At 34.4% G+C, this 22,833-nt stretch overlaps 1 protein-coding gene across 3 annotated transcripts; it reads left to right on the top strand.

Moving 5' to 3' along the window:
- Positions 1–5,627: 5,627 nt before the first annotated feature.
- Positions 5,628–22,572, top strand: CRISP3 (cysteine rich secretory protein 3). 3 transcript variants are annotated; one of them, XM_032140242.2, is made up of 8 exons: positions 5,628–5,685; positions 12,545–12,618; positions 13,438–13,554; positions 14,354–14,441; positions 16,118–16,263; positions 16,672–16,769; positions 18,712–18,800; positions 21,090–22,572. In XM_032140242.2, the coding sequence occupies exons 1-8, from the start codon at positions 5,649–5,651 to the stop codon at positions 21,215–21,217; spliced, it is 777 nt and encodes a 258-aa protein (XP_031996133.1). In that variant the 5' UTR covers positions 5,628–5,648; the 3' UTR covers positions 21,218–22,572. The 3 variants fall into 3 exon arrangements, with proteins under 3 accessions (XP_031996133.1, XP_031996132.1, XP_031996131.1); XM_032140241.2 differs by having other exon boundaries at positions 12,515–12,618; XM_032140240.1 differs by having other exon boundaries at positions 12,491–12,618.
- Positions 22,573–22,833: the final 261 nt, after the last annotated feature.

The following is a 22,833-nucleotide window of genomic DNA, read 5'->3' as shown; positions in this document are numbered from 1 at the left end:
AAAAATTAAAAATAGAACTACCATATTATCTGACAATGCCCCTATTGGATCTATATCCAAAGGAAGTGAAATTAGTATGTTGAAGAGATATCTGCACTCCCATGTTTATTGAAGCACTATTCACAATAGCCATGATAAGGAAGCAACCTTATGGATATGGATAAAGGAGTGGGATATATATATATCACATTTTATGTGTGAGATATATATCATATTTTATGTGGGATATATATATATCACATACACACACACACATATATATATATATATACACACACACACACATACACACACGATGGAATACTATTTGGTCACAAAAATAAGAAAATCCTGCCATTTGTGACAACATGAGTGAATCTGGAGGATATTATGTTAAGTGAAATAAGCTAGACACAAAGGACAAATGCTGTATGATCTAACTCATACGTGGAATCTAAAAAAACTTCATGTCAAGAAAACAGTAGAATGCTGGGCACTAGAGCTTATGGGTGGGACGTAAGAAGGCGTGTTGAGATGTTGGTTAAAGAACACACATTTACAGTTTGGAGGGGAGTAAGTTCAAGAGATCTATTTTACAGCATAGCAATTATAGTTAATGGCAATATATTATATTCTTGAAAAGATGCTAGAAGAGTGGATGTTAAGTGTTCTCACCACAAAAATAAAAACTAAGAAAAGTATTACATTTGTTAGTTATCTAGATTTAACCATTCCGCAATGTATTTATGCAGTAAGTCCTCATTTAACACAGTCAATACATTTTTTGAAAACTGCGACTTTAAGTGAAACAACATACGGCACATCTTTTAATAACATCGTTTTGTTCAACATCATTTCATTACAATGTCAATGAGAAAAAAAATGCTGTTTTTATACATCATTTTCCAGGATCTATTTGTGATGTTATATGAGGACTTACTGTACTACAACACGTTGTTCATGATAAATACATACGATTTTGTATGTCGAGTTTAAAAATAAATAAGTACATTTGAAAAAAAATCAAAGTTGGATTTGTTAACTTCATTCGGGCCTAAATTTGTTCATCCATTAATACCAACTCATCTCCAATTTTTGGTATATAGACATCTTTTATTTACCCATAAAGTGTATTCCTCTACTTGAATTCTTACAGCCATTACAATGGGCAGTACAGATATTATCACCAATCATGTGGATCCATATGTTGTTCTACAGTTTTTTTTTCACATGCTAGTCTTACTGCTTCAGTAACTCAGGTACAGAATTTTTCAGTTCTTTTAGCACTCAGGTTAGTACAGTCAAAAAATGTTTTCTACACACCAACATTTTGATCCTCACAACACTAGGTATTATTTTTGTCTCTCGTTTACAGGCAAGAAAACAGAATTGGATTAAAACCAAGACTAGCAAGAGTCAAGGACTTAGCAAACAAATACATCCAATTAGTGAGAGAAGCAAGACAGAGCCTTGTTTTCCCTTTTTCTTAAACGGAGACATACATAATTTTAAATATGGAAGGACTTTTTAAGTTATTTTGTCTGCTCCTTCACTTCTAAAATGAGATAAATTAATCATGTGATCATGATAAGCACTTTCACTATTTTTTACATCATCTTTATAATATGCAACTATTGTAATAATGCAAATATTATCCCATATTATGGTGGACACTGTTTAGGTATTGCACAGAGATCCCATCCCAGAGGCAATGTCTCTGTCCCCTAGATGCTGTGAGAATTAGCTACTGTGCCCACATCTGCCCCCTCTCAAGAGAATTGCCTTTGGCAGAGAAGAACCAGCTTGTCCTCTCCTCACTGTTACTAATGACTCACTGATCATAGGTTTAAAAAGGCTGTCTGCAGCACTGCCTCTATTAATCAGAGAAGACTAGATTTTACCTGGGAACACATTCTTCTTTGGCTCTTTGTCCTTCCCTGACCTGCTTCACTCTTTTCCTTTCTGCTGCAATGTACTTCCTCAATAAATCAGAGCCAATGTAATTTGTGTCTCAGTGTATTTCTTGGAAACCTGACCTAAGATCGTGTGATCTTATATGTGTGTGTTCATGTGTGTTTGTGTGTGTGTAATAGATACTACACTGAATGATGAAACACATAAATAATTTACTATTCTGATATTTCACTCATATAATTAGGCATACGAATGACAAAAAGGGATCAGGATATTAACCAAAGGGACTGAGGAAGCAAGAGAACAATGCAAATAAATTGACACACAGACTATACCTTTCTTGGAAATTAATAAGTCACTAAATTAAACCATTATATTAAAGGATAATTCAACAAAACAACAACTGATTTATAATTCTACTATTTATTAATGAGAGCAGAGTAAAATTAATTCTACTTCTAAAATGCACCTAAGTCTGTGCTCCTTAATTTATTGGTGAGGATACAGAAAATCAGAGATGCTCAATCATTTTGTTAAAGTCACCCTGACAGGCTTTGATAGAACTGCACCTTAAACACTTGAATTTCTGGTTAAACTATGATTGTTTCCTAAATGCCTGAAACAAGAAAGACTTCTTATAGACTCCTGAATTGGCAGTTCAATCAAACAAAATGCATTCGTGGAAGCATTTATGTACTCAGGAAATACCAGGCTTTGGAAGGGATAATAATAAAAATGTTAATAATTCCATTTATTGAGTGTCACATGCCAAGCATCACACTAATAGTTTAGTTATGTATTCAGTACATTTTTATACACAAATTATGCTTTTCAGTCATTAAAACCAACATATAATATGAAAATTCACATTTCAGAGAAGAGACAACTGAAGCTCAGAAAGGATTTCTCAGACCTGGCAATTTCCAAAGACTGTAATCAGTAAACTATAGGTAGTTGGTAATAATGGGGAAGTAAAAGTCATAAACAGCTGGGTCAAGAGTTCAGCTGTAAAGCAGGGATCCTAGTTGCCCTTATAATAACTAATCAGTTTAGGGTGGTCAGCACAGAAATCCCAGGAAGGCAGCATTCAGATGTGGTTGTATCTAAGATGAGAGAAGGGCTGGCTGGGAAGAGATGGAAGCTGTGCTTTATTTATTCATGTTATAGCCAATCTGGTTACACTGTACTAGTCAAAGCGTAGGAATAGAAGAATAATTTTAAAGAGTAAGAAAAGGAGCATTCCTAAAACAAAATGTAATGATTAATAGCAACATTCACTAAGAGACTCATTGATAAGTTTCAATAGAATAGTGGGAATAGATTAAAATGTATATACAGGAACAAACTATTTGCTCTTTTAAGATGGAACTTAGATATCCAAATAAGAGCTGGAAGACACTCACTGCTAAAATTGGGAGACATGGATCATGAAGGGCCAGCAATGACCTTGGGACACGTAAATACAGAAAAGACAACCTAATCATGAGAAATGAGAGAACAAAGGTGACTAGAAACAGCCATTTTGGACACTTAAGGTCAGATTGAAGTCAGTCTGTCAGTCCAATGTATGTATGGTATTTTGTGACCCAAAAAGACCACATATAGTTATTTAGCATTATAATAAACGTACCAATATTTGACAAGCAAAATGCCTTCTACATCATGGTGCATCTAGTGGTCATTTAGTCATAACTCAGTAAAAAGTTAGAGAAAAACTATAAAGTTTGAATAATGAGGCAAAAATATTTTTCCTTTTTATACTGCTTTGTGTCTACTTACGGTAATTTCTCACAGAACTGCCTATAGCTTAGTAAGTCAAACCATGTCATAAAACTCAAGTGCAATCCCACAGCTTACAAATATTAGGGATAAGTTTGTCTAGATACAGAAGAAAAGTAAATAAAGTGGGAGAGAACACTGGAAATTCTTACTACATGGCAGGCAGCTTACATATATTATGTATCACAATTAAATAAAATTAATATTATTCCCATTTACAGATAAATATGAAAATTTATAATCAGAATAATAATTTCCTAATAAAGTAGGTACAGTGGCTCATGCCTGTAATTCCAGAACTTTGGGAGGCCAAGACAGGAGGATTGCTTGAGGCCAGAAATTCGACAGTAGCCTGGGCAACATAGCAAGACTCTGTCTCTACAAAAAAATTTAAAAAATTAGCTGCATATAGTAGTGCACACCATGGTCTCAGCTCCTTGGGAGGCTGAAATAGGAGATCCCTTGAGCCCAGAAATTCAAGGCTACAATGAGTTCTGATCTAATCACTGCACTCTAGCCTGGATGACAGAGTGAGATCCTGCTTCAAATAAAATAAAATATGGTATAAAATAAAATAATAAAATATAAAAATTTTCCAATACACATTGGTACAGAAATTTAGCCCATTTCCATTAAAACAGAAATATCAAGCTTTTAACAACATTCTACACCACTGAGTAGAGAAGAGAATGGGCTGTGGATGCTTCTGAGTCTGGTCTTTCCCACAAAATACATTTTGCCACAGAAAGAGGATTGTGTAGAAGGTTGTTCCAAGGTGATTTTTTCCACATAGCTGATTTGGTTTATTGAGAGCTTCCACTTCACATATTCATAAAGTAAAAAGATTCTAGAAGTTACTTGGAGACATGGCAGCAAATGGTTAACCATTTTTTAATGGTAAAATCCAACCTGATTTTCTGAGTTCTCAACTCTCTTATAACAGACATTTAGAAGTATCTAATTCTTGAACTCAAAATTAACTATAATTTTAAAATGTGCCTATTGCGTAGACATTGATCTGTGATTATACATTTTGTCACATTGATCAATAAAGCTAAATATAAAAATGAAAATGAACAGAAACTATTGAATTATGCACCACAAGGTGCAATCTATAGGCCAACATGAGCATGCAGGAATGTCTGGTTGCTATGTATATGTTACTTGTGATTTATTAATTTATGCTTCTTTATTTATATAAACTCAATATTTAAGATTATTGTATTTTAGAAGTAGAGGAAATCTGAAATTGTTAGTCCACCCCACTTCATTACTGTGCTATGGAAACAAGCCTGGAATGATTGACATCTTCCATAGATAAACAGAACCAAATAATGATAATTTAGCATGGAGATCAATATTATGTTTGATTTTATACAACCAGAAAATAAAAGTAAATACAGCACATCTTTGAACATAGAAATACCAATGAGTTATGGTGTGTTTGGCCATTGAGTTCTGAAAGTAACTGTGGCCTTGTATTTACAAACATTAAAGATAAAATTATTATCCAAAACAGTAATGTCCAATAGATTATTAATAAACATTTTAGATGGCTGTAAAAAACATTGTGTTCTCTAGAGTTCATGAAAATTATGAGCTTAATTTCAATCCAACAGAAGTAATTCTGAAAACTCTAATGTTGTGATGATAATAATTTGGCTAAGAATTTTCAAACTATTGACTGGCAAAAATATGGATAAATTGTAATATATGAGCTTCAAAGAATAAATGGACAATTACAAAACTTGATATAGCAATTTATTTTTAAAAGCCATTTGAGGAATCACCAAATAATTTCAAAATCATGATTAGAAAACCAGCAATGAAATTTGAGACTACTGGTATGACAAATCCTGTTTCAGGCCTTGTTGATCTAGAGTTACTTGCACAACCAGAATTTGCCAAAACAGGAAATAGGTGTTTCATATATACGGCTCTAACCTTCTCTCTCTGCACCCTCCTTCTGTCAATAGATGAAACAAATACTTCATCTTGCTCTGGAAACCACTGGTAAGTGATAACTCCTTTATTTCAAGGTGAACATTATTTATTTCAAGGTGAACAACACATTTATACCTTATCAATGATAAAGTGATATATTCAGTATATTTTATCTACAATTTTCCAAAGTTTATTGATAACTTTTAATGAGAGTAATTATCTTAATATATTCATTTTAAGCTGAGAAGCTAATATATAGACAGCTTTATTATTCCAAAAGCACTTTTATCCAGTTTGAAATTAAAATAAAATTTTATCTTTCATTCTAAAGTAATATAATTAATTCCCATGTCTGTGACTTTTGGAAACAATTGTACTAGAACTATTTTTAATAGAAAAATGAAAAACTATGAATATATGTGTGTGCATACTTTTACATCAGTAACTTTTACTAATATTAAACCATACAGCTATATGGGATGCCATAGCAAAAGTTTTAAATTGGTCAAAACAAAATTATAGCACTGATCTCAAGATTAAAAAGTATTTTATTAAAGACCATCAACATAAAATGCAATTTACCTCATGAAATGCACTCAGATCAAAAAGAAAAAAAAGACTTTTAGAAGTTTTTCAGTCAAAAGTCAGTCTACTCAGTCATGTTTATGTAGGTAATTTAAATATATCTATCATGCATATTTCATCTAAGGAAGCAATTTCCACATACAGCTTTATATTCCGTAGCATATTAGAAGTGATTCTGAAGAATCAGATAGCAGGAGACCACAGAACTACCTAATGACAACATGAAAGGGGTTATTTACCACTAGACAGAAGATTTTAAAGTAAAATACTTTTCTTCCCTGTGGCTAAATGTTATCCAGGAAACTCTGGGAGTATTTGCAATAGCCATAGAAGATCCGGTGTTGCCTCTTCTGCTAGTTAAAACCAAATCTAGAATGTCTGCCTGTATGACTAAGACCTCTGAAAGTGGATCAAAAGAAATTAAATTGATGACAAGTTTCAAGCCTGGGAGTTACCCTACATTGATGAGTTGTGAGGTAAATTGGGGCTTCTGATTTGTAAGAGGCAGGGATGAATTGGGAGGAAGAATGTCAGAATTCTCAAGTAATGTAAATCTAATAGTTGCTATGAATTTCAGTTACGTTATTTATTGAATTCAATTAAAAGGGAGGGAATTCATCCTTGAAACAAAAAGTGCTTCTCAAGAAATGCAAGACAGCTATTCTTATTTGGATATCTTTATGAATTTCTTACTTGATGAAGTCTAGCAGTTTTGCAAACTTTGCATATTGGCATAGGCTGCTTTCTGCATCACAGATACATAATAAGACGAAAGAAAGTGATCAGAATAAAGATTAACTATTAAATTTTAAGTAAGAAAATATTGCATCAAATACTTTTCTGTGCTGTGACTAGTTTATAAATGTGTCTATACCTATAGTGCACACATTATACTCACATGTGTTAATGCTTTTGACATCTTTTTTAATCCACATAATCCTTTAAAATATTTCTATTGTCTGTTCTCCCTCCTTTGCTTTTTAATGCTACGATGTTTGGTCTGTCTCTTAAGTTTTGTATTTTCCTCCATCGGTTGATTTATCTGTTCCTACAATAATATTAAATTTTTGTCAACAAATGTTTGAAGTCTATCTTAATAACTAATATGAAAAGATAACCCAATTAATTCTTCTTTTTTTTCTTTTTCTTTTCTTCTTTTTTTTTTTTTTTTTTGAGACAGAGTCTCGCTCTGTCGCCCAGGCTGGAGTGCAGTGGCACACTCTCGGCTCGCTGCAGCCTCCACCTCCACCTCCTGGTTTCAAGCAATTCTCCTGCCTCAGCCTCCCCAGTAGCTGGGATTACAGGCATGCACCACCAAGCCCAGCTAACTTTTGTAGTTTTAGTAGAGACGGGGTTTCACCATGTTGCACAGGGTGGTCTTGAACTCCTGAGCTCAGGCAACCCACCCTCCTGGGCCTCCCAAAGTGCTAGGATTACAGGCATGAGCCACTGCTCCCAGGCAATTCTTCTTTTAAAAGTTTACTTAGTTATTCATAAGCCACTTAAAATTTGTATTGGAATTAAAGTAAACAATTATCAGGTTAGTTTAGGATTGATATCTTTATGCTAACATGTACCATTTAAAAGCATTACAAAACTCTCAATTTATTCAGAACTTCTGCTATGTTCTTTATTAAAGTTTTAAGATTTTCTCCAAAAAGGATTTTTAAATTTATTTTGTTGTTTCCCAGATACTGTATAGTTTTTTTAACTGTTATAAGTGTTTCTTAAATATTATATTCTAGTTGAGTGTTTCCAGTAATAGAAATGGTATTTTTGTAAGTTGATAGTGCATCTAGCAAAATTGTTAATTTTGGTGTGTTCTCCAGATAGATGATCTTATCATTTGAAAACAATAACAATTTTACCTCTTCTCTTACAAAAGTTACAAATATTTTATATATATAATAATACATTTTATATTATTACATATAACATAATGTATACATTACATTACTTGTATATATTATATACATATATGTATATGTATATATTTTCTTTTCTTACAGCTTTGATTAGGATCTCTCCAGTACTGTATTAAATAAAAGTATTAGTCATTCTTTTCTTGTTCCCAATATTAAATGAAATGCACCTAGAATTTCTCCAATAACCATTATATTGGGTATAGATTTGCAGTATATGCTTCCTACCAAAGTAATGATCTCTTCTACTTTTTTTTTTTTTTAAAACTACATACAGGGGTTGAATTTAATGATGTATTTTTTGTCATATTACTTTGCTTTAGTCTGTTAATGTGATGAATTTTACCAATGAATTTTCTAATTTTGAATTATTCTTGCAGTCCTCATATAACTTTACTTGGTCTATATTTTAATATCTTTTTGAAATTGATGAGTTAATATTTTGTTAGGATTCTTGCAACTCATTGATGAAGTGGGCTTATGTATTATTTACTATTATTCTTATGTCTTTTATGAGTCAATCCCGGAATTATATCCACTCCTCAGATTACATTTCAGGAGAAAACAGCATTGGGAGGAAGTAGTCAAGCTAATTTGAACCATACAACACTAGGGAGTAAGAAGGTGTGACTATAGGAGCACTGAAGAGTGCTATCACACAAGTTCTTATTATCATTGGTTCTTCACACAGGATGGTACTTTTGTTTTTTTGTTTGTTTGTTTGTTCTGAGACGGAGTCTCGCTCTGTCGCCCTGGTTGGAGGGCAGTGGCGCGATCTCGGCTCACTGCAAACTCCGCCTCCCAGGTTCACTCAATTCTCCTGCCTCAGCCTCCCGCGTAGCTGGGACTACAGGCTCTCGCCACCACGCCCGGCTAATTTTTTTGTGTTTTTAGTAGAGATGGGGTTTCACCGTGTTAGCTAGGTTGGTCTCGATCTCTTGATCTCGTGATCTGCTCACCTCGGCCTCCCAAAGTCCTGGGATTACAGGCATTAGCCACCCCACCCAGCCCCACACAGGATGATTCTTACAGTTCCTTGATGCTACTTTGCTGACACATAGCACTAGAGCAAGCGTTTTTCTGTTGTTGCAGAATTTTGCAAATAAAGAGGAATCAATGATTGTTTTGAGGCAAGAGTAGGAACTAACAGGCATTACTTTAGACCAACCACTGCTGTTGGATGCAGCACTCCCCTCTCCTTCACATTCACTATACACAACACACACACACACACACACACACACACACACATCCATATACACATTCTAGAAGTCATGAGAGACTTTATTTTCCTCAGATTTTCTCACTATCTTTTCAGTATTTTCTTGGAATCCCTGTTTCCCTCTTGCTTCTATAATTTTTTCAGAGTTAATTTTGGGGTGGCAGCAAGAAGCTTGCCTATTTTGATATTCTGCCTGGAATAAAAGCCAAAGGCTTGCTTTATACATAAACCATTTGATTAATTCTTCTCTTAGCACTAAGCAAATTTGTCCTACTTCCTAATTTGCAAATCCTTATTTCCACAAAATGGACTGTTAAGGCCAGATATGCCTATAGAATTTTTGTAGATACATGCTGTCAGTCAATATGCAGTGATATCAGGTCATCTGAGAAAATGATTTCCTTTTCTAAGGGAGTGTTTCAAACATACCAAGTGGTCCTAACATCAGTGTGAAGAAGGCACAGAATGTTACAGTTTAATTGTATTATATACATTTATGCTTCAGAAAGACACAATTTGCTCTGCTGTAGATCTGGAATTAGTAGCAAACCATCACTATTTGAAATCGTAAATCTTTGAAATCCAGGGATTTGATTTTTCTCTAATCACACTTGAGATAAATTATTAATTTCTTTGAAAAAGGAAAAACAGAACAGAACAGAAAACCATATAAAAGGTAGGACTCAGTGACTTACACATAGCAAAATAACTCTTTCAAGGGAAATGAATTAAGAGAAATCTAATGTTTATTTCCAGGAAATAGCAGAAAATAATGTATAACTAATACACTTAGAAACTCCTTCATGGAAGTGAATGACAGGAGAGGCTATTTTTTTTCATTCTTTCTAGTGCCTTCTATGTGACGCTACTACTAAATGGAATTGCAAACAAATCATTTTCCACTTGCACCTGCTATTTACAGTAGTCCCTTGGGAGGAGAGGTGGGGATGGAGTGAAATATTACAGCGACCCTCTGTCACCATTATTGGTCTTAAAGCTGATGTTATATCTTTATCATATTTATCTCATTCAAGTTGTTTACTCCCTGAGCCCTGAATTGTACTAGATTCTTCCCCATCTCTCTCCATAAAGCATTGAAATGGATCACTGTAAAAGGAAATAAAATTTTACTCTCCTCTTTTGCACACGTGAGAAAATTCAACCAGCTCCCACTCTGGGTACTTGAATGATGAGCTCCCGTAATTATATACTAGGACTCTGAGGGCAAGAACCAAGTCTTGTTCACTTGATCATATGCAGCAATATTATAACATGTTATCCTGAATAGAGTGTACAAAACTTGATAAATGTCTCCTAAAGGAAAGAAGAATACCTAATTGTCTGACTTACAAATGAAAATAAGGATCTGTTTTTCCTCTTTTGCTCTCAAATTCTGCAGGAGGCCCACTAGAGGGCCCATCTCTAAATACAGCACACTAGGAGTTAGGGCATCAACATATTAATTTAGAAGTGGAAGCAGGGCCAGGTTAAGTTATTTTTGAGTGAGTTTCAAGGTCTATAACACCTGTAGTTTGAGGTCTTCTGGAGTTCCAGATCTGCATTCTGGCACCATCGTTTTTCGTGGATTCTTTTTTTTTTTTTTTTCAGGCTTCAAGTGTGTTTATTAATGCAAAATAAAACCACACTTGTTATCAAAAGTGTATCTCCCCTGCTCCCATTTTCTTGTTCTTCCATTGGAAATATCTTTGAAAAAGTGATACAAATGGATACCAGCGAAGTCCCATACTTGTGGGGTGATTGTGGGGCGATGCTGGGACGAGATGGTTTGTGACATTGACTTTAATAGCATGAAAATGGGTTTTGCAAGTGTATATCAGGCTGCATCCCAATACTTAGATTCACAGTGGGTGGGGTGGTGGGGTGCGGAGGTGCTGGTTAGGAGAAGGGAAAGCTGAATTTAGTGCTGGGAACCAGTCTGGGGTGGAAAGCTCTTCCTTTGGGAGTTCTGTGGGGATTTGGTGTTAGCTAAGTTCATAGTCTAAGGGAGACCCAGTCCCAGCCCCCAAGAGCTGAGGTTCAGGAGGAATCAGTGAATTACTAAGAAGGAAGAGCTTTTGCAGGATGAGTCACTACTTCTATTAACATTCAGTCCAAAACAGAAGGCTAAGGATCTACCATATACTATTTGTTCTGCTTTCTTGTTTTTAAACTTAACACTGAAGCCTAAGCTTCTTCTCTGAGGTTACAAAACAACCATAAATGTATAGTGGTTTTTATGTCTAATATACAGCCATAGGAGGATGTATTCTCATTTACTCAGACATTATAGTTCCCTATTGCTAGGCATGTAATTAATTTACAATGTTTTAACCCTTATAAATGATAACGTGATGAAAATTTTATGCTTAAAACTTTTTTAGTACAGTTTATAATTTCAGTAGAATTCCAAGGAGTTGAATTAGTGAGATAAAGAATGTGAACGTATTAAGGATATTAATACAGATAGGGTTAGTAATCCCTTAAACATGAGAATCAAATTATTACCTTTTTGTTTTAAGATCCAGAGGGAAAAAAATGTTGCCTTTTTAAATTTGAGGCATGGTATTAGAGAAAGTTTTGAGAGGAAAAGAGTTAGGAGGCTGGCTGCATGGGTAAACTTGAAGAGAGTAGTTAAAAAGTATGCATGAAAAGCATATACTTAGAGGACTTTCTAGGGTTCGAAGAATGGCAAGTATATGAGCCAGATCCCTGATGGAAAAGAACTGGCACATGCTAACTTCTAATTTGAAGAGATGTTAATAAGGTTATATTTATAAAAGTGTAGACAGCACTTAAGGAAATCGGCAAGGGCTAATGCAGTAATACTCCAGTAATAATCACAGTTGGAAGCTACTGAATTGTCATTGTGAAGAATCCACTCCTAGAACCTAAAGATAGTTACACAGAGAAGACTGCGGAGCTGCAGAAGGAGGTAGAAAGTCCTTAGCATTTATAGGCATGCTTCAAGGGCTTCAGTCAGGAATTTTGGTTTGTTCTTTATAGTCTCAGTTGAATGCATACTTTGAAAGCTGAATCCACTGTCATTCTGCTGGCTCCATGTGACAAGTCTTCTCCTGTTACATTAGTAATGAATTTGGGATAATGGAGGTCATTACATTTCTCCCACCCCCATGTTACTCAACAGCACGGACTAATCATTTTAATGCAGATCCCTGTTCCACCGGTTTTGTTTTCCCAGCAATGACATTATTCCCAGTGCTGTTGTTCCTGGTTGCTGGGCTGCTTCCATCTTTTCCAGCAAATGAAGATAAGGTATGGTTGAAGTCAAAAATCTTCAGAAAAATTCAGGCAACCATGACGGATAGCAAGCTACTAGATCAATCTTCAAAAGTGAAAAGGTCTAGAGTGTCTGGTACATCTTAAAGTACTCATTAGTAGCTCAAGGAAGTTAACATAATGATGTTTAAAGCTGTGGTGATCAATATGGTAGCCCCTAGCCACATGAGGGTATTAAAGTTCATTAATTAAATGACTTTGCTCCACCCCGCAAATTGCCTTGGAGATTTTTTTTAATGTGGTAAAACTATATTTTGAGTGATCCCATAAAATTTGCTACGTAATACATAAAACTCTTTTACTAGAGTATTGCATGTTACACATGCACTTAGGCTGAGCCTAAGCATTTTTTTTAAATACCAGACACCATTTCAGGCAGAAATTCCCCCTAGAGTCTTAGGGTAAATCATATGCCCCAATCCCTACAACTTCTTTGCTGCAGCCTGAGTGTGAATGTCTTAATAATTCCTATCATGTGCCCTTGTCACTATAAGATGTTATCACTCATGTATCTAGAAAAATCACATTAAGATCTCTCTTAACCCAGAAATTGGTATTTGTGGCCTCCGAGGAGATTTTAGTTTTTCATGCCATGAATTATATCCCCATTCTGAAAACTTTCATCTAATACTTTTCCATTAAAAAGTCATAACTTTGGCAGTCATTGACAATGTTTACCTAGTATTGGCAACACTTTTTTAAAAAATGGTCTTTGTTCCCTTGAACTAACATAGTTACCATTATGTGCAATTTCCAACAATGTTAAAAAATAATTGTAATTTTATTTTCCCTTAGGATCCCACTTTTACTGCTTTGTTAACCACCCAAACACAAGTGCAAAGGGAGATTGTGAATAAACACAATGAACTGAGGAGAGCAGTCTCTCCACCTGCCAGAAACATGCTGAAGATGGTAAGAGGTGATATTGCAAAGGAGAGGGGTGTGAATAAGCTGTGGAAGGAGCAGGCGGCTGGCAACTAAAATCTCTTAATAACTTTGAAGTTTACAAAGTTCTGTCTGTATTTTTCTATTTCATTTGAGCTGTGTAACGGGCAGAGCTGAATTTCTTAACTTCTCTTTATAATGGTTGCATAACGTCAAATTCATAGGGCTATTTAAATTATGGAGGCAGAATTAAAACCTAATCTTTGGACATACGGTGAAAAGCCATTATGTTTTTCTGCTCCTTGTCTTATCTGTCCTAATCTAAGATCAGAAAGACCTTTTCCCTTGAAGATAAATGCCATTTAGGGTAAATAACAATCTACTTTTCTGGGCCATGTACCAAAGGCCACATGTCTCCCAAACATATTCAGTGAGGGGGAAAGAAAGAAAAAAAGAACCAGAAATGAAGTAAGCCAGCTAATTACTTCATTGTTGGAAAAGCAATCTCAGCACCTCCACATGTTTATCAATATTTAGAATAGAACCATTACTAAAAATCTTTAGGTGTTTCTGCTGTCCTGTCATAAATAATTGGACCATAAACCTAGACTTTTCAATTACTTAGGGTAGACATATTACCTATATTTCTTTGTGGAGCAGATAAAGGCACATCAAAAATATATATATTTGATTACTATAAAAATCAGAAGATGCTTGTACAGAAATTTTATGATGATGTAAATCAATCTATAACCTGATTATAAAGCTTATGCTCCTTTGAGGTTTGAGACATTGAGTGGATATCTTTTTTCTGTCCTTGTTTCAGGAATGGAACAAAGAGGCTGCAGCAAATGCCCAAAAGTGGGCAAACCAGTGCAATTACAGACACAGTAACCCAAAGGATCGAAAGACCAGTATGTAAATTAGGAAATATTTGTTGAATAAATCAACAAGTAAAATAATCAGAAACCATGTTATGGTGTTGCATTAAGAAAACTTTGTAAATAAATATTGCTTCTAATGCTACCTTTTTCAATATGGACTATCTATATGTAGAGATAACTCTGAGAAGCACCATCTGTGCTTATTGTTTTACATAAATTTTACAAAAACTGTCTCACACAGTATCACGTTTGTACCTCTCAATCAGCTCAGGAGTAAAGCAGGTTACAGATCATCTCTTTCCCAATTACAGAGATTAGAAAACCAACAGCCTGGAAGAAAATGATGATTGGCAATTAATGTCATATATAGGAAATTTGGAATTAGAATTTCTGGCTTCTAAATCAGTACCCTTTTAGTGACAATATGCAGCCTACTTGTGTTTTGAAACCTACTTAATTTTGTTTCTATAAAATATTTTAAATTTTGTCAAACTGTTCCTGAATTTTACGAAAAACGTATTTAACATTAGCATTAACTTTTATTATTTTCTTTTGAATTTTTGATGACAGTAAGCCATGTCTTTCATATTTTCTGGATGTTTACAATGCATACTATATTAGACTAAAAAAATGACCTGCAAGACATAACCGATACATCAATAAATATAAAAACAATTAGATAAAATATCATATGGATGAGCTATCAGATAAAATACTTATTGAATTATCAAAAATAACATAGGTAAAGGCAAGCCAGATTTACAAGCAGTAAATAACTGGATTGTTTTGAAAATAGGACTGCCACTGTTATCTATATTTTTGATATAAAACTATAATAAATTTATGAAAGGGGGTAACTATGGTCACGAGAAGATTGAAAGAAATGGTCTTGAAAATCCCAATCTATTGTTAAAATCTTAGCTTCTTTCTTTCCCTCTCAAAGGAGCTATACAAAGGTAGTTTATACTCTCTTTAAGTAGCATGTAGACATTCCTTGTTGAGCCATCCAAATATAAATATTAATTTCAGGGCTTGAAAAACGTTGAAGTATTTCTGGGCTACAAGGCACTTTTTTCCTTATTTTTTGAGCAGAGTGTGGCCTGTGATGTTCTGATTTGCTAAGAGGAGGCCTGTAACCTGTGAAAATAATTGTCTTTTATGGTGTCATTTGCTTCATGTTTAGGGCTCTTAAAGACTGAGCATAAGACTTTTTAAAAAATTCACACAAAATAATAATTCTAACCACTTATTCAGATTCCTATATATGAGAACCTCTGGTGAGTATGGGCTAGAGCAGGAGAGGAATTACTAAGTTGATCTCTGCCTCAGCAAGCTCACATTACAAAGCTGAAAGCTCATAAGGCACACACATGTGAAGAATTCAATGTGTAAATAAATGAATCCAGGGAGAGCAGATATTAAAGAAAAAAGGCTTCTCCATCTACTCAAAGTTTTGCATGTTGAGACCAGCCTCAAGTATTGGGCAAATCTGGCTTCTATTCAGCTTATAGCTGATAAGAATCTGAGGCACCCTCCTTAAGTATTAGTCAATATTCATTAACGATGGGTACGGGGGACAGTATTTAAAAAACAGGGATTCTGCTGTGTGTAGTGTGTGTGTGTGTGTGTGTGTGTGTGTGTGTGTGTGTGTATTTTGCCATTGCATGCTTTATTGCTTTCCTCATAAGTGGTCTGTTCCTTCTTAGGTCTAAAATGTGGTGAGAATCTCTACATGTCAAGTGCCCCCAGTTCATGGTCACAAGCAATCCAAAGCTGGTTTGATGAGTACAATGATTTTGACTTTGGTGTAGGGCCAAAGACTCCCAACGCAGTGGTTGGACATTATACACAGGTAAGGAGAAGAAATGAAAAACCATCTCCTTTATATGTGCCCTAAAAAAAAGGATTCTTCAAATTTTGACTGATTCCAAATTGAATTTGGGGGAAATTTCAAGTGAATATAGAATAGTCTGGCATTTGGTGAGTATTTCAGCTGTGAGCTGTCATTTTTTAATAGACTGCAGGATCATGGTAGGGAAGCATAATCTTTGTCCAACAGTCTCAAAAAGGAATTACATGGAAATGTAATATTTTAAAGTGTTTTAGTTTGATTCAATAATTTAACTAAATATAGCCATAAGGTATATGAAAACAAAATATGTCGGTAACATTCTTCTCCATTTTGTATTTCCTACTATTTGTTTTTTGGTATTTCCTTCTTCTCTAATGTGCTCTCATATCTTCACCTATTGGTTTATAGGTTGTTTGGTACTCTTCATACCTCGTTGGATGTGGAAATGCCTACTGTCCCGATCAAAAAGTTCTAAAATACTACTATGTTTGCCAATATTGTCCTGCGTAAGTATATATTTTAGCATTTATTGTCAATAATGCTAAATACAATTTAACATTTAATAAAAAAACAAACTAAAAAGCATATTTCAGTAAATGTGAAGGAGATTAATCTTTAGAAATGTTTTCTAAAGTTGAGACACATTCAACCAACTTCTCAGAAAGATAAAGTTTTCAGTTCCAGTTCCAAGTATTATTGAACAGGGAGCTGTCTTTCCTCATGCCTAAAATAATTTGTCTCCTCTCTCAATTGCCTTTTCCTATGCTCATGGTTACTTCATAAGTACATGTAGTGTGTAGTTGTCTAAATATAATTTTATCAGTTCATGCTAAGTTTACACACGAGAAACTGGAAGCTTGATAATTAGTCCAGGGATAAAGTAAGGTAACAAACAAATGAGGAACTACCCGTTTTAGTAATATCAGTCCTTTCTGCTCAAATGCTCTTACTTATGCTTATCAGAAAATTTCACATTATACATTAAGAAATGATTAAATCTTGGACCTCAAAGACTTTTAAGAGATCCCCAATATATTTCAAATAGCCAAGAAAAGGTAATATCTTAAATTTTTGCTTCTTAGAATTTACCACAAAAAAAATTACATGGAACCATCCATTAAGATCCTAATTTCTTAATTATCTTGGGTATTCTGCAGAAAGTCCACTTTTTTTTTCTCAAGCAATATAGTTGACCTACTCACGAAAAAAAATCTGTGGATATATTGAAGATATATTCACAACATATCTATTAGCTTTAATTTCCTTTTAATATTTGAAGTTTTTCACCACTAGTGGGAGGGGTTTTCCTCAAACTCAGCTTTCTGCATGACTTATTTTGAGGCTGTAGATATCCCAGGTGATGTAGGATTCCCGTTTGAGAAATATGACATGTAAGGTCATTTTTCAGCAAAGAATTAACCCTGTTAATACAGAAAATTGAAAGACCCTGGGAGACTGCCTCCAAATGCCTGGTCATGAGAGGAGAGCATCTGGCGTCGGCATGTGAAGTGAGAGTTGGAATTAGTAATGAGAGAAAGCAGGGAAAAGAGAACTTCCAGAACACTTTGATATCTATTTCACATTTGTAAGTGCTCACACACCTACAGCTATATTCTGTGAAGAAAGGCTGAGATTCAGCTACATAGCCTTAGACCATTAACCTACTTAGTGCAATTAAGACTTTGACTTTCTTTATTTTCAGATGATAATTACCGATAGGAAAATAATCATCAATGATGTACAAGCTAGTCACTGTAAGATGAACACAGAGGAGATTAGTATTAAATGAATCTTTTTTTTCCCTAACATTCCCATTCTTGGCAAACATAAACATCACATACACACCACCTTTAGACATTCCCAAACCTTCCCAAGCCCAATACCCTTTCACAAACATACAGCAAAAACCATGTGAAAATCACCACCCCACCTAAAAGCCAAAATTTACACTGAAACTGTACTTACCCTACTTCATGTTATAGAAATTATGGTATTTTTTTATTTTTAATTATAAGTTACATTTAACATTAAGTGTTATTTTTCATATTGCAACCTTCTGTGCTTCAGGAACTTTTCTTATCTCTCTAGGGGATATGTTTTACCCCTTGCCAGCATCTTGTGGTACATCATCTTAGCAATTTGATGAAGTCTGTTGGGAGACGAAGTGTGTTGCCACATTGAAATACACTCTAAAAACTTTAGACTTTAATTATCCTATTTCAGTTTCTCAGGTTGTAAGATTATGGTCAGGAAAGTGAATGAATGTGTGAATTATTCTCTTAATTTGCATTATTGTCTGAATATACTCTGAGATTATATTTTTAATTTTTTGACATAATTAAAAACATTTAATAAATACTCATGTATATTTGGTGACTGATACTAACCTTGGAGCATAAACTAAACATAAAAATGAAAAATATTTGACATTTTTATCTCGAATTTCAGTGGTAATTGGGCTAACAGACTATATGTCCCTTATGAACAAGGAGCACCTTGTGCCAGTTGCCCAGATAACTGTGACGATGGACTATGCAGTAAGTTTGAAGTGATTAACTTGATAATAAAATAAAATGATCTGACATTTCTTCTAAGAATTGAGAAATCTGAAGACAACCAACTTAAGCAATGCCTTCATGCAAAGCACAAAAAAAAGAGTCTGTCTGGCTCTGTTGCCCAGGCTGGAGTGCAGTGGTGCCATCTCGGCTCACTGCAACCTCCGCTTGCAGGGATCAAGTGATTCTAGTGCCTCAGCCTCCTGAGTAGCTGGGACTACAGGCACATGCCACCACACCTGATTAATTTTTGTACTTTTTGTAGAGACAGGGTTTTGCCGTGTTGGGCACACCGGTCTCGAACTTCTGGCCATCAAGCGATCTGCCCACCTCAGCCACCCGAAGTGCTGGGATTACGGGTGTGAGCCATCACACCCAGCCTTACAGAGAGTTTTTAAGTGAAAATTTCACACTGTTCAGTATCTATGTATTATTTGCAATGTAAAATTTGGCCTGTTATCATACGTAACCTGTTGAAACACTTACCATCCATGTTATATATTGGCATATATGAAAATGAGTCTGTGGAATAACATTGTAATTAAATAGGAAGTTTATTCTCATCAAAGTTTATGTCATTATACAAAATACAGCATTTTTTTTAAAAAGGAAAACAAATATACATCTAAGAGTATGAGACCATAGAATATGGCTCAATCCAGACAGGGACTCCAAATACTGCAATTCCTCACATGCTAATGAATTTATCATACTAACTTCCTCATTTTTGCCATAGTGTAGTTACAGTCATCAAGTTTAATATAATAATCACTTACACTTCTGCTTGCTAATAATTTTATATACATTTTTAAAGTCAAAATCAAATCTGTATGTAGTATTAGCTTGCAGAAGCCTCAAAAATATTTTAGCAAAAAGGAGTAAATAAATATATATCTTATACAATTTCATTTTGTGCTTTTATAAATAAAAGTACAGAGATGATATTTTTGTTTAACTAGGATATGTTACTAAAATTATTACTGACAATGCAGTTGACCCATTCGTTGAGATTTTTACCTTTCAAATGCACTCACCTGACTGAATTGTAACATTTTTTTTTCTGACTGAATTGTATAGCTATAATTCAGAATACCGATAATACCAAAGCTATAAATCAACTAAAGAAGGAAAATCCAAATATTTCCAGCACTGCCAAATCTATTTTCTAAGAAGCTTGAAATTTATCTTATTAGTAATAATCAGCCAACTGAAAGATTTTAAACAGAAGAATGCTAAGATCTGAACTATGTTTTCTAAAGAGCTCCCAACAGTAGTAGGAAGAAGCAATTGGATGAAAGTCAGCTAGGAGACTGTTGGAAAAACACACACTCATAAACAAATGGGTATCTTTACTGCATTAGGGCAAAATGAATGAAAAAAATAGACAGGTATGAAAAATAGGAAGAAAGTAGAATAGTCAGTGGTTATCTGGTATTGTTGAGTACTGATTACAAAAAAAAAAAAAAATAGAAACAAGTTCCAGTTGATTCCTGGCTCCTGGCTTGAATTGTTTAATAGTTGGGAGTGCCATTTCTCTGAAACTGGGTAAACCAAGTGAAACAGTTGTTGGGAAATAATAAGGAAATGTCAAGCTTGTAGATAAGATGATGAATTTAGTTTGAGATTTATTGAGTTTGTGGCCACTGAAGGACATCCAAGTAGAAATGTCCAATAATCATAATGACATTCTCTCCACCATTTATATTATACATTTACATCTTCCTATAATAATTACTTAGACCTGAGAGAAAGACTGGCGGCATTAGAGTCTAGAACAACCGTGTCCAATATAACTTTCCACAGTGATGAAGATGTTCAATATTCCTATAAAGTAGCCGTTAGACACGTGGCTACTGAGCACTTGATATAACTGGTGTTGTTGAGGAAAGACCTGAAATTTTAATTTTATTTAATTTTAATTAATTTAAGTTTAAACAACCACATGACAAATATCTACCATTTTGGATATTGCAGTTCTAGAGAAATTCATTTAAATTAATTTTACTCTGCTCACTTGTTGAGTGAGGAAAATGTATCACTTCATCTTAGAAACATTTCCAAAGGCTCAAATTTAAAAAAGAATCAAAGAATCAATGTGTTTACCTAAGTGACCTTATGTGTCCCTCAAGATATAAAATGGCCATCTTAGTGTAATAATGTCAACTTGTTTGCTCACTTCCCTACTCTCTGTTCATATAGAATGTATTGTTTGTGTTGCTGTTATGAAAGCAAATGATAATGAAGTGACTAATTTCTTTGTTTTTATTCCAGCCAATGGTTGCAAGTACGAAGATCTCTATAGTAACTGTAAAAGTTTGAAGCTCACATTAACCTGTAAACATCAGTTGGTCAGGGACAGTTGCAAGGCCTCCTGCAATTGTTCAAACAGCATTTATTAAATACACATTACACACCGAGTAGGGCTATGTAGAGAGGAGTCAGATTATCTACTTAGATTTGGCATCTACTTAGATTTAACATATACTAGCTGAGAAATTGTAGGCATGTTTGATACACATTTGATTTCAAATGTTTTTCTTCTGGATCTGCTTTTTATTTTACAAAAATCTTTTTCATACAAATGGTTAAAAAGTAACAAAATCTATAACAACAACTTTGGATTTTTGTATATAAACTTTGTGATTTAAATTTACTGAATTTAATTAGGGTGAAAATTTTGAAAGTTGTATTCTCATGTGACTAAGTTCACTAAAACCCTGGACTGAAAGTGAGAATTATGTTCCTAGAACAAAATGTACAAAAAGAACAATATAATTCTCACATGAATCCTTGGCTGTAGTTGCCTTTCCTAGCTCCACTCTAAGGCTAAGCATCTTCAAAGACATGTTCCCATATGCTGTCTTAATTCCTTTCACTCATTCACCCTTCTTCCCAATTATCTGGCTGGCATCCTCGCAATTGAGTTGAAGCTGTTCCTCCTAAAACAACCCTAACTTTTATTTTGCCAAAATCAATACAATCCTTTGATTTTTTTATCTGCATAAATTTTACAGTAGAATATGATCACACCTTCATTTTTAAACCTCTCTTCTCTTTGACAAACCTTCCTTAAAAAAGAATCCAAGATAATATAGGTAAATACCCTACACTCAAGGAGGTAGAACTCAGTCCCTTCCCTTGTGAGTCTTCACTAAAATTAGTGACTCACTTCCAAAGAGTGGAATATGGAAAAGGAAACATAGTAACTTTACAGGGGAGAAAAATGACAAATGCCATCTTCACCAAGTGATCAACATTAACGTCACCATTGATAAGTCATGTGGATTTGTTCTAGGCAATCTTTCTAAAAATTCATAATCCCAATCTAATCATGAGCTAAAACATCCAGCAAACTCAAGTTGAAGGACATTCTACAAAATATCCCTGGGGTATTTTAGAGTATTCCTCAAAACTGTAAAAATCATAGAAAATAAGGAAATCCTGAGAAACAATCACAGACCACATGAGACTAAGGAGACATGTGAGCCAAATGCAATGTGCTTTCTTGGATCAGATGCTGGAACAGAAAAAGATCAGTAATGAAAAAACTGATGAAGTGTGAATAGAATCTGGAGTATTTTTAACAGTAGTGTTGATTTCTTAATCTTGACCAATATAGCAGGGTATTGTAAGATGATAACATTAGAGAAACTGAAACTGGGTGAGGGCTATCTGGGAATTCTCTGTACTATCTTACCAAATTTTTGGTAAGTCTAAGAAAGCAATGCAAAATAAAAAGTATCTTGAAAAAAAATACAAGAATTTTTTTCTTGACTCCATGACGCATCAAAGATTTTCTTCAGATTATCGAGTTATTCTTTCCTAGACTTTTAACCTTCAGCTCCTTTATCCCAGTGCTATATGTTTGATTTTGTCCTTTCAGGTAATATCAATGATCAGGTTGTCATATCAGATCGACATGCTTACCCAGTATCAAACATCAGTAAAAATTTCAAGGATCTAAGTAATCATAAGGCAAAAAAAAACAGGAAGGTGCAAGACCACCAATGCAACT

This window comes from Hylobates moloch, unplaced genomic scaffold, assembly GCF_009828535.3.
Source record: "Hylobates moloch isolate HMO894 unplaced genomic scaffold, HMol_V3 SCAFFOLD_20, whole genome shotgun sequence".
In the NCBI taxonomy this organism is placed as follows: domain Eukaryota; kingdom Metazoa; phylum Chordata; class Mammalia; order Primates; family Hylobatidae; genus Hylobates; species Hylobates moloch.
Note: the sequence above shows the minus strand (reverse complement) of the source record. Positions and strands in the feature narration are given on the sequence as shown.